Source organism: Neopelma chrysocephalum, unplaced genomic scaffold, assembly GCF_003984885.1.
Source record: "Neopelma chrysocephalum unplaced genomic scaffold, ASM398488v2 Primary Assembly neopelma1_23, whole genome shotgun sequence".
NCBI lineage: Eukaryota > Metazoa > Chordata > Aves > Passeriformes > Pipridae > Neopelma > Neopelma chrysocephalum.
The window spans coordinates 15505117-15522670 of record NW_020897691.1 but is presented as its reverse complement, the minus strand read 5'-3'; the positions used below and the strand labels follow the sequence as shown (position 1 = coordinate 15522670).

General features: G+C 43.9%; 1 protein-coding gene across 1 annotated transcript; it reads left to right on the top strand.

Annotated features, from left to right (window-relative positions):
- The first annotated feature begins 8055 nt into the window (after positions 1 to 8055).
- ZC3H12D (zinc finger CCCH-type containing 12D) lies at positions 8056 to 17233 on the top strand. The gene is made up of 5 exons (XM_027683018.1): positions 8056 to 8444; positions 13381 to 13520; positions 14460 to 14694; positions 15344 to 15450; positions 16176 to 17233. Exons 1-5 carry the CDS (start codon positions 8056 to 8058, stop codon positions 17201 to 17203), a joined length of 1899 nt encoding a protein of 632 aa, XP_027538819.1. The 3' UTR covers positions 17204 to 17233.
- Positions 17234 to 17554: the final 321 nt, after the last annotated feature.

Genomic DNA, 17554 nt, shown 5'->3' with positions numbered 1-17554 from the left:
CAGGAAACAGAACAAAGAACACCCCACCTTCCTCTATAATGTTGAGAAATAACACTGAAATGTTGCAGCAGAAACATCAACTTGTACACTTTGACATAGCTGAGGCCTTTTTGAAGGGGAACTCTTCGTGCTTTGGGCTCTTTCGTCAGGTTAAAGGCTTAAAGAAACAGCTCCTCAGAGTTTTCTACTGGCTTCCTTTACCTGTAACAGCTTAAAAATATGATGTATACTCTAAACTGTTATATTCCATGGATTAAAGGAAGTTGGAGACCTATTTTATGGTGTCCATTGTAGTTACTGTAGTTCTCTTTATCTCTCCTGAGCTTGAGTCCAAGATTTGAAGTGTTCTTGACTGAAACCATGTTATGAATGGGGTGTAGTCTTAAAGCACTAAAGGCAAGTGGGAGAGGGGTAGGATTTTGCAACAGAGATCTCTCTGTAGTCCCGTGGACATCATACAAGTCAGTAGAAATAGCACAAAGATTGTATACAAGTGGTTGGCATTACAGGATGGATGACACAGTAAACAGTTACCCAAAAACATCCATGGTAACCCTGTGCTTCTCCTGGTGTGTGCTCTGCCTGGTGGCTGTTGGCCCTCTTGCTGATGGCTTCCTGTTTATTTTCTCAAAGATCACGAGTATGTTTATGAAACTCGCCTGAGTTGTGCTCCATGTGGCTTTGGAGCTGGCAACACATAAACATTCTTCATCAAAATCCTGGTTTGGTACAATGGTTTGGCATGTTGGCTCTTCCTCTGGGATACAAGCTGGAAGAGTTGTTCTGCGTAGCCCCATGTGTGGATGGAAGAGCGTGCCGTGTGCCTCTGTTTCTCTGCTGCCAAGAATCTTTACTCTCTGTAGGTAAAACTGTACCTGCTTCCTTCCACTTGTCCAAAAAAACCCCAAACCAAACCAAATAAGCCTTAATAACCACGTAAAAACCCCAAACCCCCAAACAAAACAAGTCCCCCTCCATTAGTTATTTGGAGAAGCATTTAAAAACTTTCAAGATGTGTCGAATAATTTCTGAATCAGTTGCTGTTCTTATCTTTGTTCATCTCACCCTCCTGTAGCCTGAATTTTTTAATGTAAAATTTGTACTTTATTGACAACAGGATTACAGGTTTTGCTTGTAAGCTTCCTAGAGCATGGGTGATGTCTCTCCTTTTCTATCAATCACCTGCTGCGTACATAGGGGTAGCACAAGCATTTTGAAAAATGTTAAATGACAGATTTATGTGACAACTTGTTACAGGGCAGTATTTTTGTGTAAAATGCTTGGTCTGGTTACTGATATAAAGTGCTTTTTCTCAGTGAGCAAGCCAGTATCGTATTGGTTAAACGTGGTAGGTCTGTTAAAAGGTATCAGTAAACCACATTAAGGTTTAAGTCTTCTGAGCATGACATAAATTATTGAAGCTGAAAGACAGCTCCAAGAGCTTTCTGAAATCTTAAGCTGAGCAGCAGTAAACTTTTAAACTTGAAACTTGTTTGGGACTTTCTGATTGTGAAAGGTACTTTCTTGTTATAAGCCTAGTGGAAAACACTTGAGTAATAGCTGTATCTTGTTATATAAAAGGCAGAGGAAAAATAGATATTTTAGGCAAAACCAAGTTGGGATCCTGCTACATCACATCTTATGATGGGGTTGTAATTTTCCAAGAAGTTACCGTTGTCTGCATTGTTGAAATGAGTTCTCCCTGTTTTTTGTTCTCCCTGTTCCCTGGTCAGTTGGAGTGCTCACCGCAGTGGCATAGTTTTGGGGAGATAGGAAAGGCGGTCATTTTGGCAAAAGTACCTCTTCTAAAGGTAGTGGCTCTCTACCAGCCTGAATACAGGATTGCCCATCAATAACTGAACTGTCACTCTAGTAGCACCTGTTAAGTTAGTGATGTAGATGTTTGGGGTAAAAAACTGTCTCCAAGTCAAAATTTCCAGTGTCTCCAACAGCACTGGCAGCAAACAGCTGCCAACAGTTCACTGCACTGGCAGCAAACATCTAGACTTTGTCTAAGTGTGCAAAAATCCTATTTAAAATTGGGAGCATAGCTAGTACTGTGTAACAGTTGAATACAGGGAGCTTGGCTTGAGGGTCTGTCCCAACCCTTCCTTGAAGGCACTAGGGAAATATTCTAGCTTGAGGGAGGATGAGGAATGTATTAGTTCCAGAACTATTTAAAATATTCCTGGCAATAGACCTGCATTTGATTTAGCACTTGCTTTATCCCAACTGTCTTAGGCTGGTTAGAGGCTAAAGAATTTTCATTGTGATACTATAGCCACATACACTTGTTTGATTTTCCCAGCGGGTGAACTTCTACAGATGAGGAAGATGGTGATAACACTTTTCTCTTGTGATGACGCAATAATGACTGTTTCCTTTAGCAAAGCAAATAGCTCACTGGTTTGTGCAGACCAAAACACCTGAGGTGTTCCGCAGTTCTGCAGTTTCAAGAGAGTGTTTTTCTCATACTGAAGTCTAACACCACCAGGAAAGTGATTTTGCACAAGGAGCCTCCTTGAAAGTCATGCTTGGTCCTCTCCATAGCCTCCAGGAGCTGCCACATAAAAGCTGTCCCACTTTGAGATTGGTAGTGATTCTTTCTGGTGAAGGTCTAGTTGTTTCACAAGCCAGTAAATCCTCAGTCCTCAGCTCTGCATCAGAACATCCATTAGTGGGGAGATCTTCCCTGCTGAAAACATCTCTCACTGCAGCTCTTTCCCTCTTGAACATAACAACAGCAATAAATCTGTGCTGGGAAAACTCAGCATGCTTGTCAGCACAAGGAAGCACAGCAGAGAAAGCAAATGTCTATGAAACCTTGGGTGCTCAAATGTTTATCTGTGCTGGTGAGTGAAAGGGTTTGAGGCCATCTGAAAAACTAAAAATGCTCCTTTATTTCTCATGGTGTTCTCTCTGTCTGCTGGTGACCACCTAGGTAAAGGCTCTTAACAGGTTTCAGGGATTGGGTAAGGGCCTTCCTGGCTGACTACAATTTGAATGATATTGAGGTCTTTTCCTCATGGCTTTTTATGGTAGATGGGTTTAGTCATTTCATTAGAAATGGAAATTCTCTTATCTAATTGACTTCTTTTCTTTTAAAAGCTCAGTTTTGTTCCTATTTATGTGGTAAAGAAAACATTTTAGTTAGAAATAGAGTTTAAAATGATAATATGCTATGTTGTATGCTTTGCTCTGTTGCCTACCTGGATTATAAATAATGCAGCAACTTTCTCTTTCCTTTCCAATAGTACTGCTTCATAGTGGTCTTGTAATGAGATGTGTGACATTCTGCAAGCTTAAATGGAGCAAAGAAGATCCTTCCTCTCCAGGGGTGTAGAGTCAAAGGCTGTGGCTGTTCAGTTTATAGCTGTTCTGGGCAGCAACAAACTAACATATTTCTTTAGTTGTGATCTTAGGAACACTCCCCTATTTCCATATCCACTAACCTACTCAGCCAGATCTTTGTGGATCAGAGGAAATGTTGTGCCAGAAGTAGGATAGATGAGCTGGGGTGCTTCCTCTTTATCCTGTGACTGCCTGGGCACTGCTTTACACAACAGCAGAGCAACCTGGGTCCCAAAGAGTTTCCAGGACCGTGAGTGTAATGCAAAGGCATAACCATCTACTGGAACTATCTGGGAAGGGATGGTGAGGCTTGCTTACCAGCAGTCAGTCTTTGGATTAAACAGGATACCACTACAAAGGGTTTGGCCACCCTGCGTCCTCCCACAAAGTACGCAAGTAAGGGAGGGATTTCTGACTGGGAAAGGTCAACCCTGCTCTGGGGTGTCACCTTTTGACAGTGGCAGAGGTGCTCTCCTTCCACAGTGGGGTACCCACACCCTCCCTGGCCCTGGAGGCAGAGGGCACTGCACCTGCAAGAGCTGATTGCAGCATCTGAAGGGTCCCAGAGGTTAACCCTTCCTTGAGTCTTCAACCCTTCCTGCTGCTCAAAGTTGGATTTTGGGCATATTTCTTTGCAGCAAGGTAAGGAACAAGCAGAGGAAAACCTCTGTTTTCTGTTGGGAAGTGCCTGTCATTCTTTGTCATGGACAGGCTCTGTGTCTCTGAAGTAGCCTTTTGATTGAGGCACCGGTAGGTTAGAGGGGGTTATTTAGTTTTTCATGTTTTGTTGTAGTCTCCTAGACCAGGTTCCCTCAGACATGGAAGTGTTTGAATGAGGCTTTGCAATATCAAGTGCTAAGCAAAATGTTGATTTTTTTAAATTCTTTTTTTTTTCCATGTATCCCTGAAGGTCAGAAATTTGCCAGATGCATGGGAATGAGGCAACCCTAACTTGGTAGAGCAACCCTGGTGGGAAACTTTTCACTTGACCCAGAATTCATATGCCATGTTCTTACTGCCTCATGTTATGGATTCCTGCCAGAGTGGACTTGACTAATCTTTGCCTGTGACTCAGAACTGAGATATGTTGGGAACCTCTTTTTTTTCTTTTCCCCTTTTGAAAACTGAAGTGAAAGTTTGTCAAACGGTACAGTTAAATGAGAGCTTGGCCAGCCAAATGAGGAAGTAAAACCTTCCTATAGAATGAGTTCTGTCCTGCTCACTGCACTTGTTTGCTCTCAGTTGACATCAGCCTTGCCATAAAGCCTCTAAATATGAGCTGGTGACTTCCTTGTGAGGCCAGTACTGCTCTGATTCCAGCTTCTGGCTGGTGAGTGGTGGGACGATACTGCTGGGCACAGAAAGAACAGCTGTCAGGTAAGGCACAGAGCCAGTGGGGTTACCTGTGAGTACACATCACTCTCTGGGCAGTTTGGCTTTATTATTTTTGGCAAAAGGAGCAGTGAGGTTGGGGAAGAAAAAGGCAAATTTTTCTTAGTCATCAAGACAACAAATGACTGATCTTGTTATTGAGTTTATGTGCATCTCTAATTTGTGAAAGTAAAAATTCTTGTTTTTCTGAAAGCAGAGTAGCCCATCTCCTTTCAGAGAAATACTGCAGGGCTTGAATGGGCTGTTAATCTTAGGCGGTTTGCAGCATTATTCTTGGGTGTGAAGGAGGAAGAAGAGGTGGCCCAGATCTAAGGTGAGAGTGGGAATGCTGCCATAGCAGGGAGCTCTTGCTGTGGTCCTTGTGTTATTCAGCACACACATATACTTTAGAGAAGACCTAAACCTGCTCTGCCCAGACCAATGCCAGGTCTGTCTGGGGCTGTGTCCCCTCTGCCTCTTCTCAGGCAGGATGTGGCTTTGGTAGGGGCTTTGAGGAGTCCTAGCTCCCAGTGAGTCAAGCTGGTCCTTATTGTGGTTCTGTGGCCTGAGGCTGCTGGAGATGCTGCACAGACACACATCTGCAGGGCACCAGGTCCTGCTCTGACTGGTCACAAGTAGAGCAAACAAACACCTGGTGGAAGGACAAGAAAAAATTATTCTTTACAGTCATTCAAGATGTAGTAGTTACCACCATTTTTTAGGAAAGTTTTTCAAATTATTATTTTCTAATCTTAAAAAATCTGTCAAAATAAAAGAAAGACAGAAGACCATAAGAGGTCTTTTGATTTTTTTGGTCAAAAGTACTTTTAAAAAATAGTTAAGATTTTACAAGTTAACATTTTAGAATGTTAAGATTAAAACAGAATTTTGGATACCTGACTGAAGCCATTTCCTCTGTGTGTGTGTGTGTTTGTGTGTGTGTGCATCTGGGGTCACAACAAGGGGTTAACAGACAGAGAGGGGTGCTTTTAAAGCAAGAACACAGGATAGGCACACCATTACCTGTGGATAAATTTAGCCAGGAAATGAGAAGATTTTGGCTTTCAGTGGAGTGAAAAAAAAAACAGCTTCCCAATGGGATCTGCTGTGATGAAGGGAGGAAAGCGGCAGGTGGAAATCTAAGTAGTTTGAAAACTAAGGTCACAAAGTTTATAAATGGGATTTTATAGCCTGTTTGTCTGTGATAGCAAAAGCTGGACTATGTGATGCAAAATTTCTCTTTTTGTGCTGGTCATAAGCAACCAACTCAGCTGTTGGACTTGGGAAAACTACTGACTGTTTACTAATGTGTAAGCTAGTGATATTTTTGTCCTGTAATTCCCTCTTTAGAAGGGTGACCTGACTGTTGTCTGTGTCAAGTACTACACATTAAGTGTTTTGAGCCACTGACCGCATACCTGGAAGCAGGTTTTGCTTCAGTGCTAGCCCAGATGTGATGGCTTCAGCTGTATTTATGTACATCAATGTATTTCAGCTCAGCAAATAGCTATTTCAAAGCTGAGAAACCATTTCAATAATGAAAAAGCAGTCAATTACATTTTCATCTTTAGTCAATGAATGAACAACAGGGATCAAATGTAAAAATTGTTATATTTATGGAGTACACTGTGAGAAAAACCAGTCACTGACTAAAATAAGCAATGCTTTGGTTTAGATGGAAAAATACACATGGCAACTGCTTTATACTTATGATTATGACATAGTTAAGGTATTTTTTATTTTACTGATGCAGTTTCTCATTTTTCATGTTGCCAGATTTCTTCCACAGAATACCTGATTATAAAGTTATAAAGCTATGTAGAAAAGTAAAGGTCAAAGTTGTATGAGGTGGGGTTATAACTAATTATCATGCTTTCCTGCTGAACTAATCAGTTTTAAATTAACTGAACACAATGTGGAGTTCTTCTCCACAGCCCAGTGGGGCTCTTGGGTAGGAGCTTCACTCTGATTCCTCTCTCAGCTCCCTGTTTCCACTACCTCCATGCCTTCCTTCACATGGTTTTGGGTTCTGAGCTCCTGGGGTGGCCTGCTGCTGGGCAGGGAGTGGCTGGCAGGCTGGGAAGGGGAGCTAGTGGGTGCAATGTCATTATGGCTCTGGGCTTGTCCTTGAGGTAGCTGTTTGGTCAGTTAATTCTGCGTCATTTGCTGACCGCAACCAGCAAAGGGAACAGGGTCACCCTTACATCCTAAATGTGGGTAGAAGAACCAGCCACAGCTTTTATCCAGGTAGCACCAATAATTGCAGTGATGTGGCAAGAGAAGCTCCAGTGCAAGTATACCAACAGTGACTGAAGATGTTTGGCTTGACGGATGAGTGGTTCCTGTGTATGTCCTTCTGTGTCACCCTTGTTGGGCTAAAGCAGTTCAGGGTATTTCTGCATGTGCTGCCCATCACCTTCTGTCACTGGGTAGACCAGAAACTTACATAGATAGTGCGGTTCTGGAGAAGCATGAAGTAGCTTTTTGCTACTTTTGCACACTCATTTCTGAATTACCAGTTTCTCTTGATAATAAATATAAGTGACATTGAAACTGCTTTCCAGATTGCCTATTGGCTGCTTCCAAGCACTGCCCTGAGAGCTTTCAAAAAACAAGCTGCTCCTCTGAATATAAAAGCCCTCACTGAAATAGCAAGTAACAGGAAAAGAGTAAGTCAGGCATTATCGGAATAGATGAGTGATAGAATTTCAAATGTATACTTGTGTGCATAGAGACAGACACATGCTAGGAAAGACAAAACTATAAAAAATGTTCAGAGTTCCCAGATACTTTGCAAACAGCATGTTTCCTTAAATCACTGGATAAAATGTGCTATACTTGTTAAGTTGCTATGGCATCTGAGCCCATCCAATAACATCTGAGAGATATTTATCGCTGGCTGACAAACCACACTGAGCAAGTTGAAAATCCCCCGGTTACACCGTCCTTGATATCATTTCCTGTGAGGTAAGTCTGAAGAACCAATTCACGCATACAGGCTGTCTGTGTAGAAGCAGGCTAGCATAGCTCATGACTTAAGATGACACCTGTCTGACATAATGTTTGGAGAGTGACAAACATTGTATGGGACACTCTGGTGATTTCATAAATAAGAGTGGACCAGAAAAATGCTTTAATACTGAGAGAAGACTGGACGGTCTTCTCAGAGAGAAGACAGCTGATGTGATGGTCTCTGCTATGCACTAGGCAAATAACTGAGATTACTGCACATTCTTCCTTTACACTTGTGTTTGGTTGTTTCTAATCTTTCCCTCCCTAAAGCTGATGCCTGTTGGACAAGCCTAGGAAGACAGGAACATTGGGTTTAAAGGAATGCAAATGCCTGCTAAGATGGCATTGACTGGTTCAATTTCTAGCAAACCAGTACCACCACGCTCCAAAAAAGTGTCTGCAGCAGGGGTGGAAGTGAACCAGAGCAAGCTGGATCTTTTCTGCAAGCTGGGCTATGGTAAGCAGGACATCTGCAAAGTGCTGGAGAACCTGGGCCCAGAGGCCCTGGAGGATGATGTGTTGAAAGAACTGATTCGGATGGGTAGTAAACCTCAAGCTCTGGAGAACCAGGCTCAGCCTTCCCCGCTAAAACTTGTTGCCCGTGGGTCATGTAGCACTACACCAGGGTTGAAGCGGCTTGGAGAAGACGAAAGTGATTCTTCCGATTCCTTGAGACCCATTGTGATTGATGGCAGCAATGTTGCAATGAGGTAAGCTCCATTTCCTCAAGGGGGTCTCTCTTCCTCTGAAGCTTTTGAATTTTAAAGCTGATGGCTTGAAGTATGTTTTTTCTTCAGGTGAGAGATGCACTGATGTATTTGATGTATAATGTACGAACAATCACTTATTCCTTTTCTTTGGCTAATGCACAGGTTCTTGATATCTTGATGCCCGTAAATATGCACGTCGCATGCAATCACTGGCTCGCTCTACTTTTTGACCTTTTATAAGGCAACAGCTGGCTAGCCACTACTGTTTGTGGCAGTATCTCTCCCTTTTAGCTCACCATTGAATTTCCTTGCTTTTTCAAATGGGTGCCTAGGATTTCTGAATCTATACGCTGAGAAGTTTCCAGGAAAAACTGATGAACAGATAGACAGACCCACTCAACTAACCTAAGAAGGAGAGGGGAAGTAAAGACCAGTGACTGTGGTTCCTAACAATATCACAGTTGTAATGTTTTGACTTGTAAGTAAAACCCAAAAATGTTCCTGGCTTGTATATTTTTTGTTGGTTTTAGATTTGGCTTCAGTTTTATGGAATTATCAGGGAATTGATAGTTGACCTGCAATGAATAGACTCACTTCCTCCTTAATAATTCTGTTTCTGGGAAATGTCACATCAACCCATCCTGTCCAATTACATTTCCTAAGCAGTGCCCTGTCATTATGAAAGAAGTCTTACTGGTGGGGAACCTGGCATGTCCATGTGGATGGGATGTCCAAAGACAGCAGTGGATTGGCTTCTGTTTACCCAAGCAGTATGGACAGCAAGAGACTCCAGGAGTCAAGAGTCCAGGATGCACTGGCTATTCATCTGCTTTCTCTGTTAACTTCCCTGTCCACTCAGCATGGTCAAGCCTGTCCCTGCAGGCTGGGACAGGGCAAAGGAGGGCTTCCTCCTTTGGTTTGCTGTCCTGTGAGGTGAGATGAGACCACATTCCCTCTGGTTAGAGGGCAAAGTGGACAAGCAAATCCAAAGCAACTGGAGACTAAGCAAATTATGCCATCTTCTGGGTGAAGGCTGAAATTCTCGCTGAAAACAAGGGTTTCTTGCTCAGGGTGACTCATGAGGAGTGGGAAATACACACCAGAGCAAAATTGCTTGACCTTGTCTGGGCCATGAGGTCAGGTAGCCAGGTGTTTGGACCTCCTGCCCCACTTTGCATTTTCACCCTAGCCCCTTCTCAAGGTGTCCATCTTGCTTCTCCACAGAAGAACTGATCACCCACTCAGGCAGCTTGGCTGAGCTGCTCACCCACCTTTCCATTGTGCCAGGGACAATATTACTCCTCACAGGTCATGTGCTCTGTTCTCCAGTCTTTTGGCACAACCTTATCCTCAATGATTTACCAAGGCTTATTTTTACAACAGGCAGAGGTGGACAGGGCAGGGGACAGCATTGTTTCCAAGATGACAGAAGCACTCTTACCACTGAGCAGGAGGCTCACAGTAGGTTGGCAGCTGATGAAATAGGGCATTTGTTGAGCTTGGAGTACTGTGGGAAAGCTCTGAGATCATCCTTCTGTGCCATCCTGTGCATGGGAGCTTGCTAGACAGAGATTATTTAAACAAGCATTCCAGGTATGTGCAGTGGATGGTTTGAGCTAGCATGCTGTATTGCTTTCCTAGACCACATGCCCACCAAAATGGATTTTGAGAAGCCACACATGCTTGTGGCATGTAAATTTAAATTTTTTTTCTAGATAAATTCCAAAGCATGAGTCCAAGAGATGTTTGCCTGATAGGTTATTGAAGTCTGGTGTTCTGATTTGGAGGAATTAGAGGAATGTGAAGCAGTTTTGAATTTCAGAAAACCAAAGGTTTTACAGCTCTTCTCAAACATCCCAACCTCTGTCTTGATAAAGTTAAAGACTACTTGGATGATGGAGGAGACTATTGAGCTTGTCAGTTCAGCTGGTACTGAACTGGCACAGCCTGGGAGGAGCTGCTTTCCTATCTTGGATGCCTTTCAAAGTGGTGCTGAATGGCATTTACTTTGGCTAATGGGATAGGCCTAGTGAGTGTTTTCAGTATCTTTGTTTTAATTTTTCTGGTTTGCTGCTGTCAGACAGAGAAGGACTCTTTGCAGAAGTTAGGGGAAAAGGATGTTAGGTCTCCTTGCTGGGAAAAACTGCATCACCATCAACACCAACAACCATAAAAGTGGAGCAGAAGCAGCAGTTTAGGGATGAAACAATTAAAAAGTTAAAGCTTCAAGAGGCAGTTGCCTGTGTGGAGAAAAATGTCTCAAGCATTTGTATGTATATCTTAGGACTGGTATTTTTGGAGCATTTCAGAGTTGGCATTGAGGGCCTACTGCAGACTGCAAGGTTTTGAATAGGATGTATATGCCCCAGGGTAGTAAAGCGAGTGAGTTGGCAGTCTTCAACCATCAATCAGCTTACCCATAGAAACTGAATGGAAAATAACCTTGCCTTCAGCCAGTCTCACTCATCAAATGTCTCAGTACACTTCGTGTTTCCATCAGATGTAATGAGAAACTTAGCTGCCTGCCAGCCTATCCATGGGAAGTGGGCAGGATGGTTAGGACAGCTAGTGGAAAAAATAAATGGAGTTGTGTTAATATGAAAACGGAACTGTCATAACCCTATTCACTGCACACCAAAGAGGTTATCTACTCTAGTGTTTGCACTTGCACCTAGTTTAAAAGCTGTGATAGGTACAAAGGCCCTGTCCTAGGCCACTGCAGCCCTGCACTAGGCTCTCCCCTTTCTGACAAAGCTGTGACAGAGGCTGTGTCATGAACGGGTGGAGATGGGGCCATCTGCAGTTTTCAAAAGGAGTTGTTTTGCCTAAACTTCCTCTCAAAGGAGTTGGAATCGCACTATTTAAAAAAAACTTACTGCATGCTAATGATGGCAGCGATGCTAAATTGCTGCTTCATTTTCCAAGAAATGGGCCATGCTGGTCTGTGACTCAAGTGCAATGTAACCTGTTGCTGGCAGGACGGATAGATGAGACTGAGTTACGACATATCAGTTATGGTCCACAGACTGGACATAACTGACTGACAGGAGCTGATCCGTGACCACACAGGGAGAATGTAGAGCTCTGAGTCCCCTGCTCTGCTGCACAGCAGATGCTGGCATTGTGTGGACACTGCAGCACACCACACATGTACATACTGGTTTAGATACACGGTCCCCAGGTTTGGCTGTAGCAATGTAGCAGGAAATGGATTAAGTGATAATGCTGAGAAACAGTTCCAGGTGCCTCATTTGCTTGTTCTGCTTGGCCTTTTGGCTGACTCACTTGTGCTTGACTACCCCTTCTGCACTGGGGTATATCTAGAACAGCTTTCCTAAAGCTCACAGGATTATATATATAAGTAGTCAATGTTAAAGAAGGCTGTTGCTGAACTTTCTCTGAGTCGTGGCATCAAAGATGTACCTAGAGTGTCTTTTAAAGGCGGTTATCTGAAAAAGCCACTCAAACTTCCAATTCACCTGTCCAGGTGATGTTATGTGTATCCTGGGTAGATTCTATCATTTAAAACCAAACAAAACAGCTGTTCTCGATGTGTCGAGCACTTCAGACCATTTATTATTGCTGAGGTTTTTGTAAGGCTTCCTATTGCCTTGGTATCTATTAATAGGCAACGAGGTTTCTTCCTCCAAATTGTGCTATTTTTCATTTGTGGTCACCATTTCAGGATGGAAACTTCTATTGGGTGTAAAATGGAGCTTTGGTTATGAGGCTGATGTAAGCAGTACCTAGAGATGAATCCCCAGGGGATGGTGATGGGAGAGTCATTTAAGACTGCAGCATCGTCCTTGACTGCTCTGTCACTGTAGGTAGGTGTAGTAATTGAGAGAGTAATTTACAAGTCCATTTTCCAGAGGTGAAAGCCTGAGTGAGACTGTGGTGATATTATCCAGAAAGGTCAAAGTACAAGGATGAGGTTTCTGTACATACTGAGAGGGTGTTTATTCATTTAGGACCTTGTGTAGAGTTTATTTTAGTTTCCTTGTGCAGAGGTAGTTAACAAATTACCTTCCTTTACACATGGACTGCACTGTAGTTGAATTTTAGATAAGTGAATGCCAAGCAGTATGAACTTTCAGGGAGAGGGAGAAACTTAGAAAACAACCTCAAGAAAAACAATTAGAGGTGATATCCTTTCTGTCTTATGCTGAATATTGATAATTCTTCAGAACCCACCTTGCTGGCATCCTCGACAACACTTGTTCTAGGGCTTTCCTACCTCTCTGTGCAATGAAGACAAAATCCACCAACTAGGGCAAGATAAAAGTGGTTATGAGGTGCCTATGGTCATCTCCACTGATGTCTTGTCCCATTTTTGGTGTCCTGGGTTAGGGTCCCTATATTTTCCGTCCTGCCTCTTGCAGTTTTTCTTCCCCCATAGTTTGTCTTTCCTTTCCGAAAGAGATCAGCAGTTGAATGCCCCGTGATCACACTTGCAGCCGCTTCAGCCATTAAAATCTCTGATGGTTCTGTTACCACAGAAGAAAATTACCACACTTGGTTCTCACTGGAGAGCCTAATGGATTTCTGCTGGTGCTGGAAGAAACTCTCACTCCTCAAAAACCCTTATCAGACAAGGCATGTAAAAGGTCTGACATGACCTAATAACTTGTTGGTACTTTAGGACCAAAGTGCACCCAGATGTAGATATAGATGGAAGTAACAGGCTTGGGTCACAGAAATGGGAAATAGGATATCTCTGTTTTTAAGCATCCAAACTGCTTCAGATAAATTTTTTTGGTTCTGCTTCTGAAGAGGTGTTTAGATCTGTTCAACCAGGACACCCTGCCAGGTTGTTTTCTTGGAAACTGGTGAATGACACAAAAGTTGTTTATTTTTCCTTTTCATCACTGGCTTGGTTAAAGAGAACTCTAAGCTTCATAAAAGCTTTGTCTCATCATCCTCCTTTTTTTTATAGCCATGGAAACAAAGAGGTATTCTCCTGCTGGGGGATCCAGCTGGCGGTGGATTGGTTTCGAGAGAGGGGGCACACATACATCAAGGTCTTTGTCCCACTCTGGAGAAAGGAGCCCCCTCGACAAGACAGTCCCATTGCAGGTAGGTGACCATCCTGGGTATAGTTTGCAGTTTAGAGACAGAGGGGGTGTGAAGAACCCAGTACAGTTTTGCCCTGCAAAGACAAGCATAGCTCAAGTTGTGTATCAGGCTTCCCACCACTCAAATTAGTCATTAATTCATTGCCCCATTCACTGCTCCTGGCTAGTAGCTAAAATTACTTATAAGGATTTGTTACACTGCTTTGAACCTTCTGCTTTACAAGCACAAGTTGTTGCCAGCAGAGTTAAAGAAGGAGTTTTTCAGCTCACAGTGAGTCTACAGAGCTTTTAAGTCCAGCCAGGAGGCAGCGACGTTCATTACTGCATGACTATTATCTGTTAGCCTGTTACCCCATACAGAAGGTACACGGAACCCTCATGGAAGAGGGTTCCTCTTCCAGATGAAGAAAGTGTATCAGCAAAAGTCTGTGGAGGAGAGTGAGACTCAGTTTGTATGGGAATAAATCTGCAGGATTTGTGCCAGCAGTTTGGCTGCAGATGAAGCATCTGGGGATCTGCCTTTTTGCAGACCAGGAATGGTGAGAAGTCAGAGTGTTCTAAATAGCAGCAAAAGAAGTTTATTTCTTTGTTTTATCACACACATTTTATCTCCAAATAAAGCTCACACCAGGGCTGGTTATGAGCCTTCTAGATCTAGCAGGGTAAAAAGGGCACTACAAAGGTTCAGTATGCCTCTGGTGTAGAATTCAAGGCATCCTTTTTGGTAAGACTTAAAAATAAAAAAAGGGTGTCTCAAATTTTACAGGTTGCCAAATAACCACTAGATATCAGTGCATCTGAAAATCACAATGCTGTAAGTTGCCTAAATTGCTGAAACATCTAGCAGATGATTGAGACCTGGTCATTTTTAATTAGTTAGTTTCTTTATTTTCTTTCCTACCCCCCTCATCCTATTCATTTCTGCTAACCACCCAATCAGATCAGCACATTCTTGAAGAGCTTGAAAAGCAATCGATCCTTGTCTACACACCGTCTCGGAAGGTGAAAGGCAAAAGGGTAGTTTGCTACGATGATCGTTATATAGTGAAAGTCGCTTATGAAAAAGATGGAGTCATCGTTTCCAATGACCACTACCGGGATCTCCAAAATGAAAACCCTGAATGGAAATGGTTTATTGAGCAGCGACTACTCATGTACTCTTTTGTCAGTAACAGGTAAGAGACAGTTTGTGTTATATAATCTAGTATTTAAACATTATGGGCCAAGTCAGCTCCAACAACAATGCACAACCCACCAGGAGCAGAATACATGAGCCTTTTTCTGAGAGGAATTTACTGCAACTTCTCTTATCTTGTTTCTTGAGTTCCTACTCCCTCAGGAGCAGTCTACTACTTGGTGTTAAACTCTCCCATGTCACTCTTCTGTGAACTTTTCTATTTGAGTGACAGCATTAGTGACCAGCTTTGCTTCTTTCCAATTCAAGCTGGGATGTTAAACCAAAGCTTGGTATCTTCTAATTTCTATTTCTTATAAGAAAGAGAATTAAATCCATGAGAGAAGGCTGGCTGGCAGTATTTTTAATTCTCCTACAAGACAGAACAGCACTTTTTCCTGTGCTTTTGTAATCATAACTTTCTAGAATAGAAGAGACAGGAAGCTGATCTCTCTTCACCATCCCCATTGGGGAAGGTTTTCAATAGGGCACTTGCACCATGTCTGCGAGGCTGAGCTCTCCTCAGTCTATACATACTAAACTCTCCTGAGTTTCCTAATAGCTCAAGTGTTCTGGGAAATGCACACCATTGAGACATCCAGTGTGTATGGACAAGTGCTTACATCCATGACTTTTTTTTACTTTTCCAGGTTTATGCCTCCTGATGATCCGTTAGGCCGGCATGGACCTACTCTTGATAACTTCCTCAGCAAAAAGCCAGTGCTTCCTGAAAAAAAATTGCAGCCTTGCCCCTATGGTGGGTTTCTTCTCATGCTATGAACTGCCCCTCCTCTTCCTCCTGCCCCTTACATCCCAGTGGTGCTTTCCTTCGGTTAAGGGCAAGTGACATTGCCATGTGCTGTCCTGCTTTGTGTGGTAGGAACTTAGGTTGGGGCTGCTCTAAAGTGTGATGCTTTTTCCCTCTCCTGCTTAAGTGGCTTCAACCTCAGCCAAGGCAGCAGCTGTTTCTGGCTCCTCCATCCTTGCCTGCACACAGCACCCAAACTGGGCGCCATGGCTGTGTTGACCACCCTGCCTGCACACATTTCTCACTTTGTGAAGTGAACTTGTGCTGTAGCACTTGGGAAGATCCATCCAAATGCTTTTTCCCTTTCCCCTCCCAACACCTCTCCAGCAATGTGCAGGTTTCTCAGAGGTAAACCTCCATGCCATTTCTTAAAGCAATCCTTTGTAGCAGCAGATGTCCCAGCCCACCGAGTGCAGGAATCAAAACATAAATGAGTATCAGACACTTCCAAAATAGCAGAAACTTCCTTTCACTGTTGCTTCACCCTGTTATTTATGTCACCATTATTTAAATCTGGGGTCAACAGTACCAAATCTGAAAATAGCGATTCCTCTTTTCCCTGTTTGCTCTCATCACACCCCTGCAAATGCCTGGTGCTGGGGAGAAATGATGAGTGTGTTAACTGATGTTGGTGCTAGTGACAACCTTCTGCCTGATATTTTTGACTCTTTCAGGTAAAAAATGCACCTATGGCAATAAATGCAAATTTTATCATCCAGAGAGACTACGTCAAGCTCAGCTTTCAGTTGCTGATGAGCTCAGGGCCAAAACAAAGGTCCTGTTAACCCTGGGGAAAGAGGAGAAGAGATGTAACTGCTCACTGTACAAGACCAGAGGAGAGCCTGCACCCTGTGAAGTCTGCACAGAAACTCTGCAAGAAGCCAGAGGCTGTGCAGGGCCTTCCTTCTACTCAGGGAGTTCCCAGAGGAGCTGTCCTGAGCAGATATCCGGTGCCTGGGCTGGTGGTCCCAGCTCTGACCTGGGGCTGGACCAGTGCTTGCCACAGCCAGAGCCGTTGCGAGACCAGCCGCTCCTGGAGCAGATGTCAGCCATGTCCATTGGTGATGGCACCTACACCTCTAACTGGTCCATACAAACCTCTCAGGACAGGGAGGTGATGGACAACTCTCATCACTGCGGTGACCTCAGGCACAAGCTGTTCTCACTTCACCATTCTCATAGCTTGGACCACACCTGCTCACTGGGGTGCCCTTTCCAGCAAACAGTGCTCCCCTCTGTGCGAGGCGGGATGTGCCCAGAGCACAGCTGGCCTCGTGAGTGCTGTGGCATGCACAGAATGGGGCAGAGGAGCTGCTATGTCCCCGATGGTGCTCAGCACAAACAGATCCTGGGGACTCAGCAGCATGTTTTGCTGCAGTCCACAGTTCTTCCCCCTGGCATGCTTCACTCGTACAGTGAACACCAGCTGCAGCAGCAGCAGCACTGTTCCCCCAGCCAGCCCCCACGGCAGCCCTTCCTGTTAGACTCCAGCCACAGACCGGGCTTCTACCAGAAAGCCCATGCTTACCCCAATGCCTCTTACAGTGACTACTGGCCCACCCCAGCTGAAAGGCCATCCTCTGTCCAGCAAGTAAACATACACAGGGAGCTGCGCTCCCTTTTTCCTTACAGCGAGATGAACCAGGTCATGACTTTGTACCCTGATATCAAGGATAAGGGGACTGGAGCTCCTCCCCTATGAAGACAGGCTGAGAAAGTTGGGGCTGTTCAGCCTGGAGAAGATTGCTTGGAAACCTCATAGCACCTTCCAGTATCTGAAGGGGGCCTAGAAGGAAGCCAGAGAGGGGACTCTTCATCAGGAACGGTAGCGATAGGACAAGGGAGAATGGCTTCAAAGTGAAAGAGGGTATGTTTAGATTAGATGGGAGGAAGAAATTCTTTTCTGTTAGGGTGGTGAGGCATTGGAACAGGTTGCCCAGAGAAGTGGTGGATTCCCCAACCCTGGCAGTGCTCAAGGCCCATGTTGGATGGGGTTCTGAGCAACCTGCTCTAGAGGAAGGTGTTCCTTTCCATGGCAAGGGGGTTGGAACTG

Coding starts and splice junctions, on each gene's coding strand:
- ZC3H12D (XM_027683018.1), top strand. CDS start 8,056: ATGCAAATGCCTGCTAAGATGGCATTGACTGGTTCAATTTCTAGCAAA. Junction 13,521..14,459: donor ACAAGACAGTCCCATTGCAG/GTAGGTGACCAT, acceptor CCACCCAATCAG/ATCAGCACATTCTTGAAGAG. Junction 14,695..15,343: donor TACTCTTTTGTCAGTAACAG/GTAAGAGACAGT, acceptor TTACTTTTCCAG/GTTTATGCCTCCTGATGATC.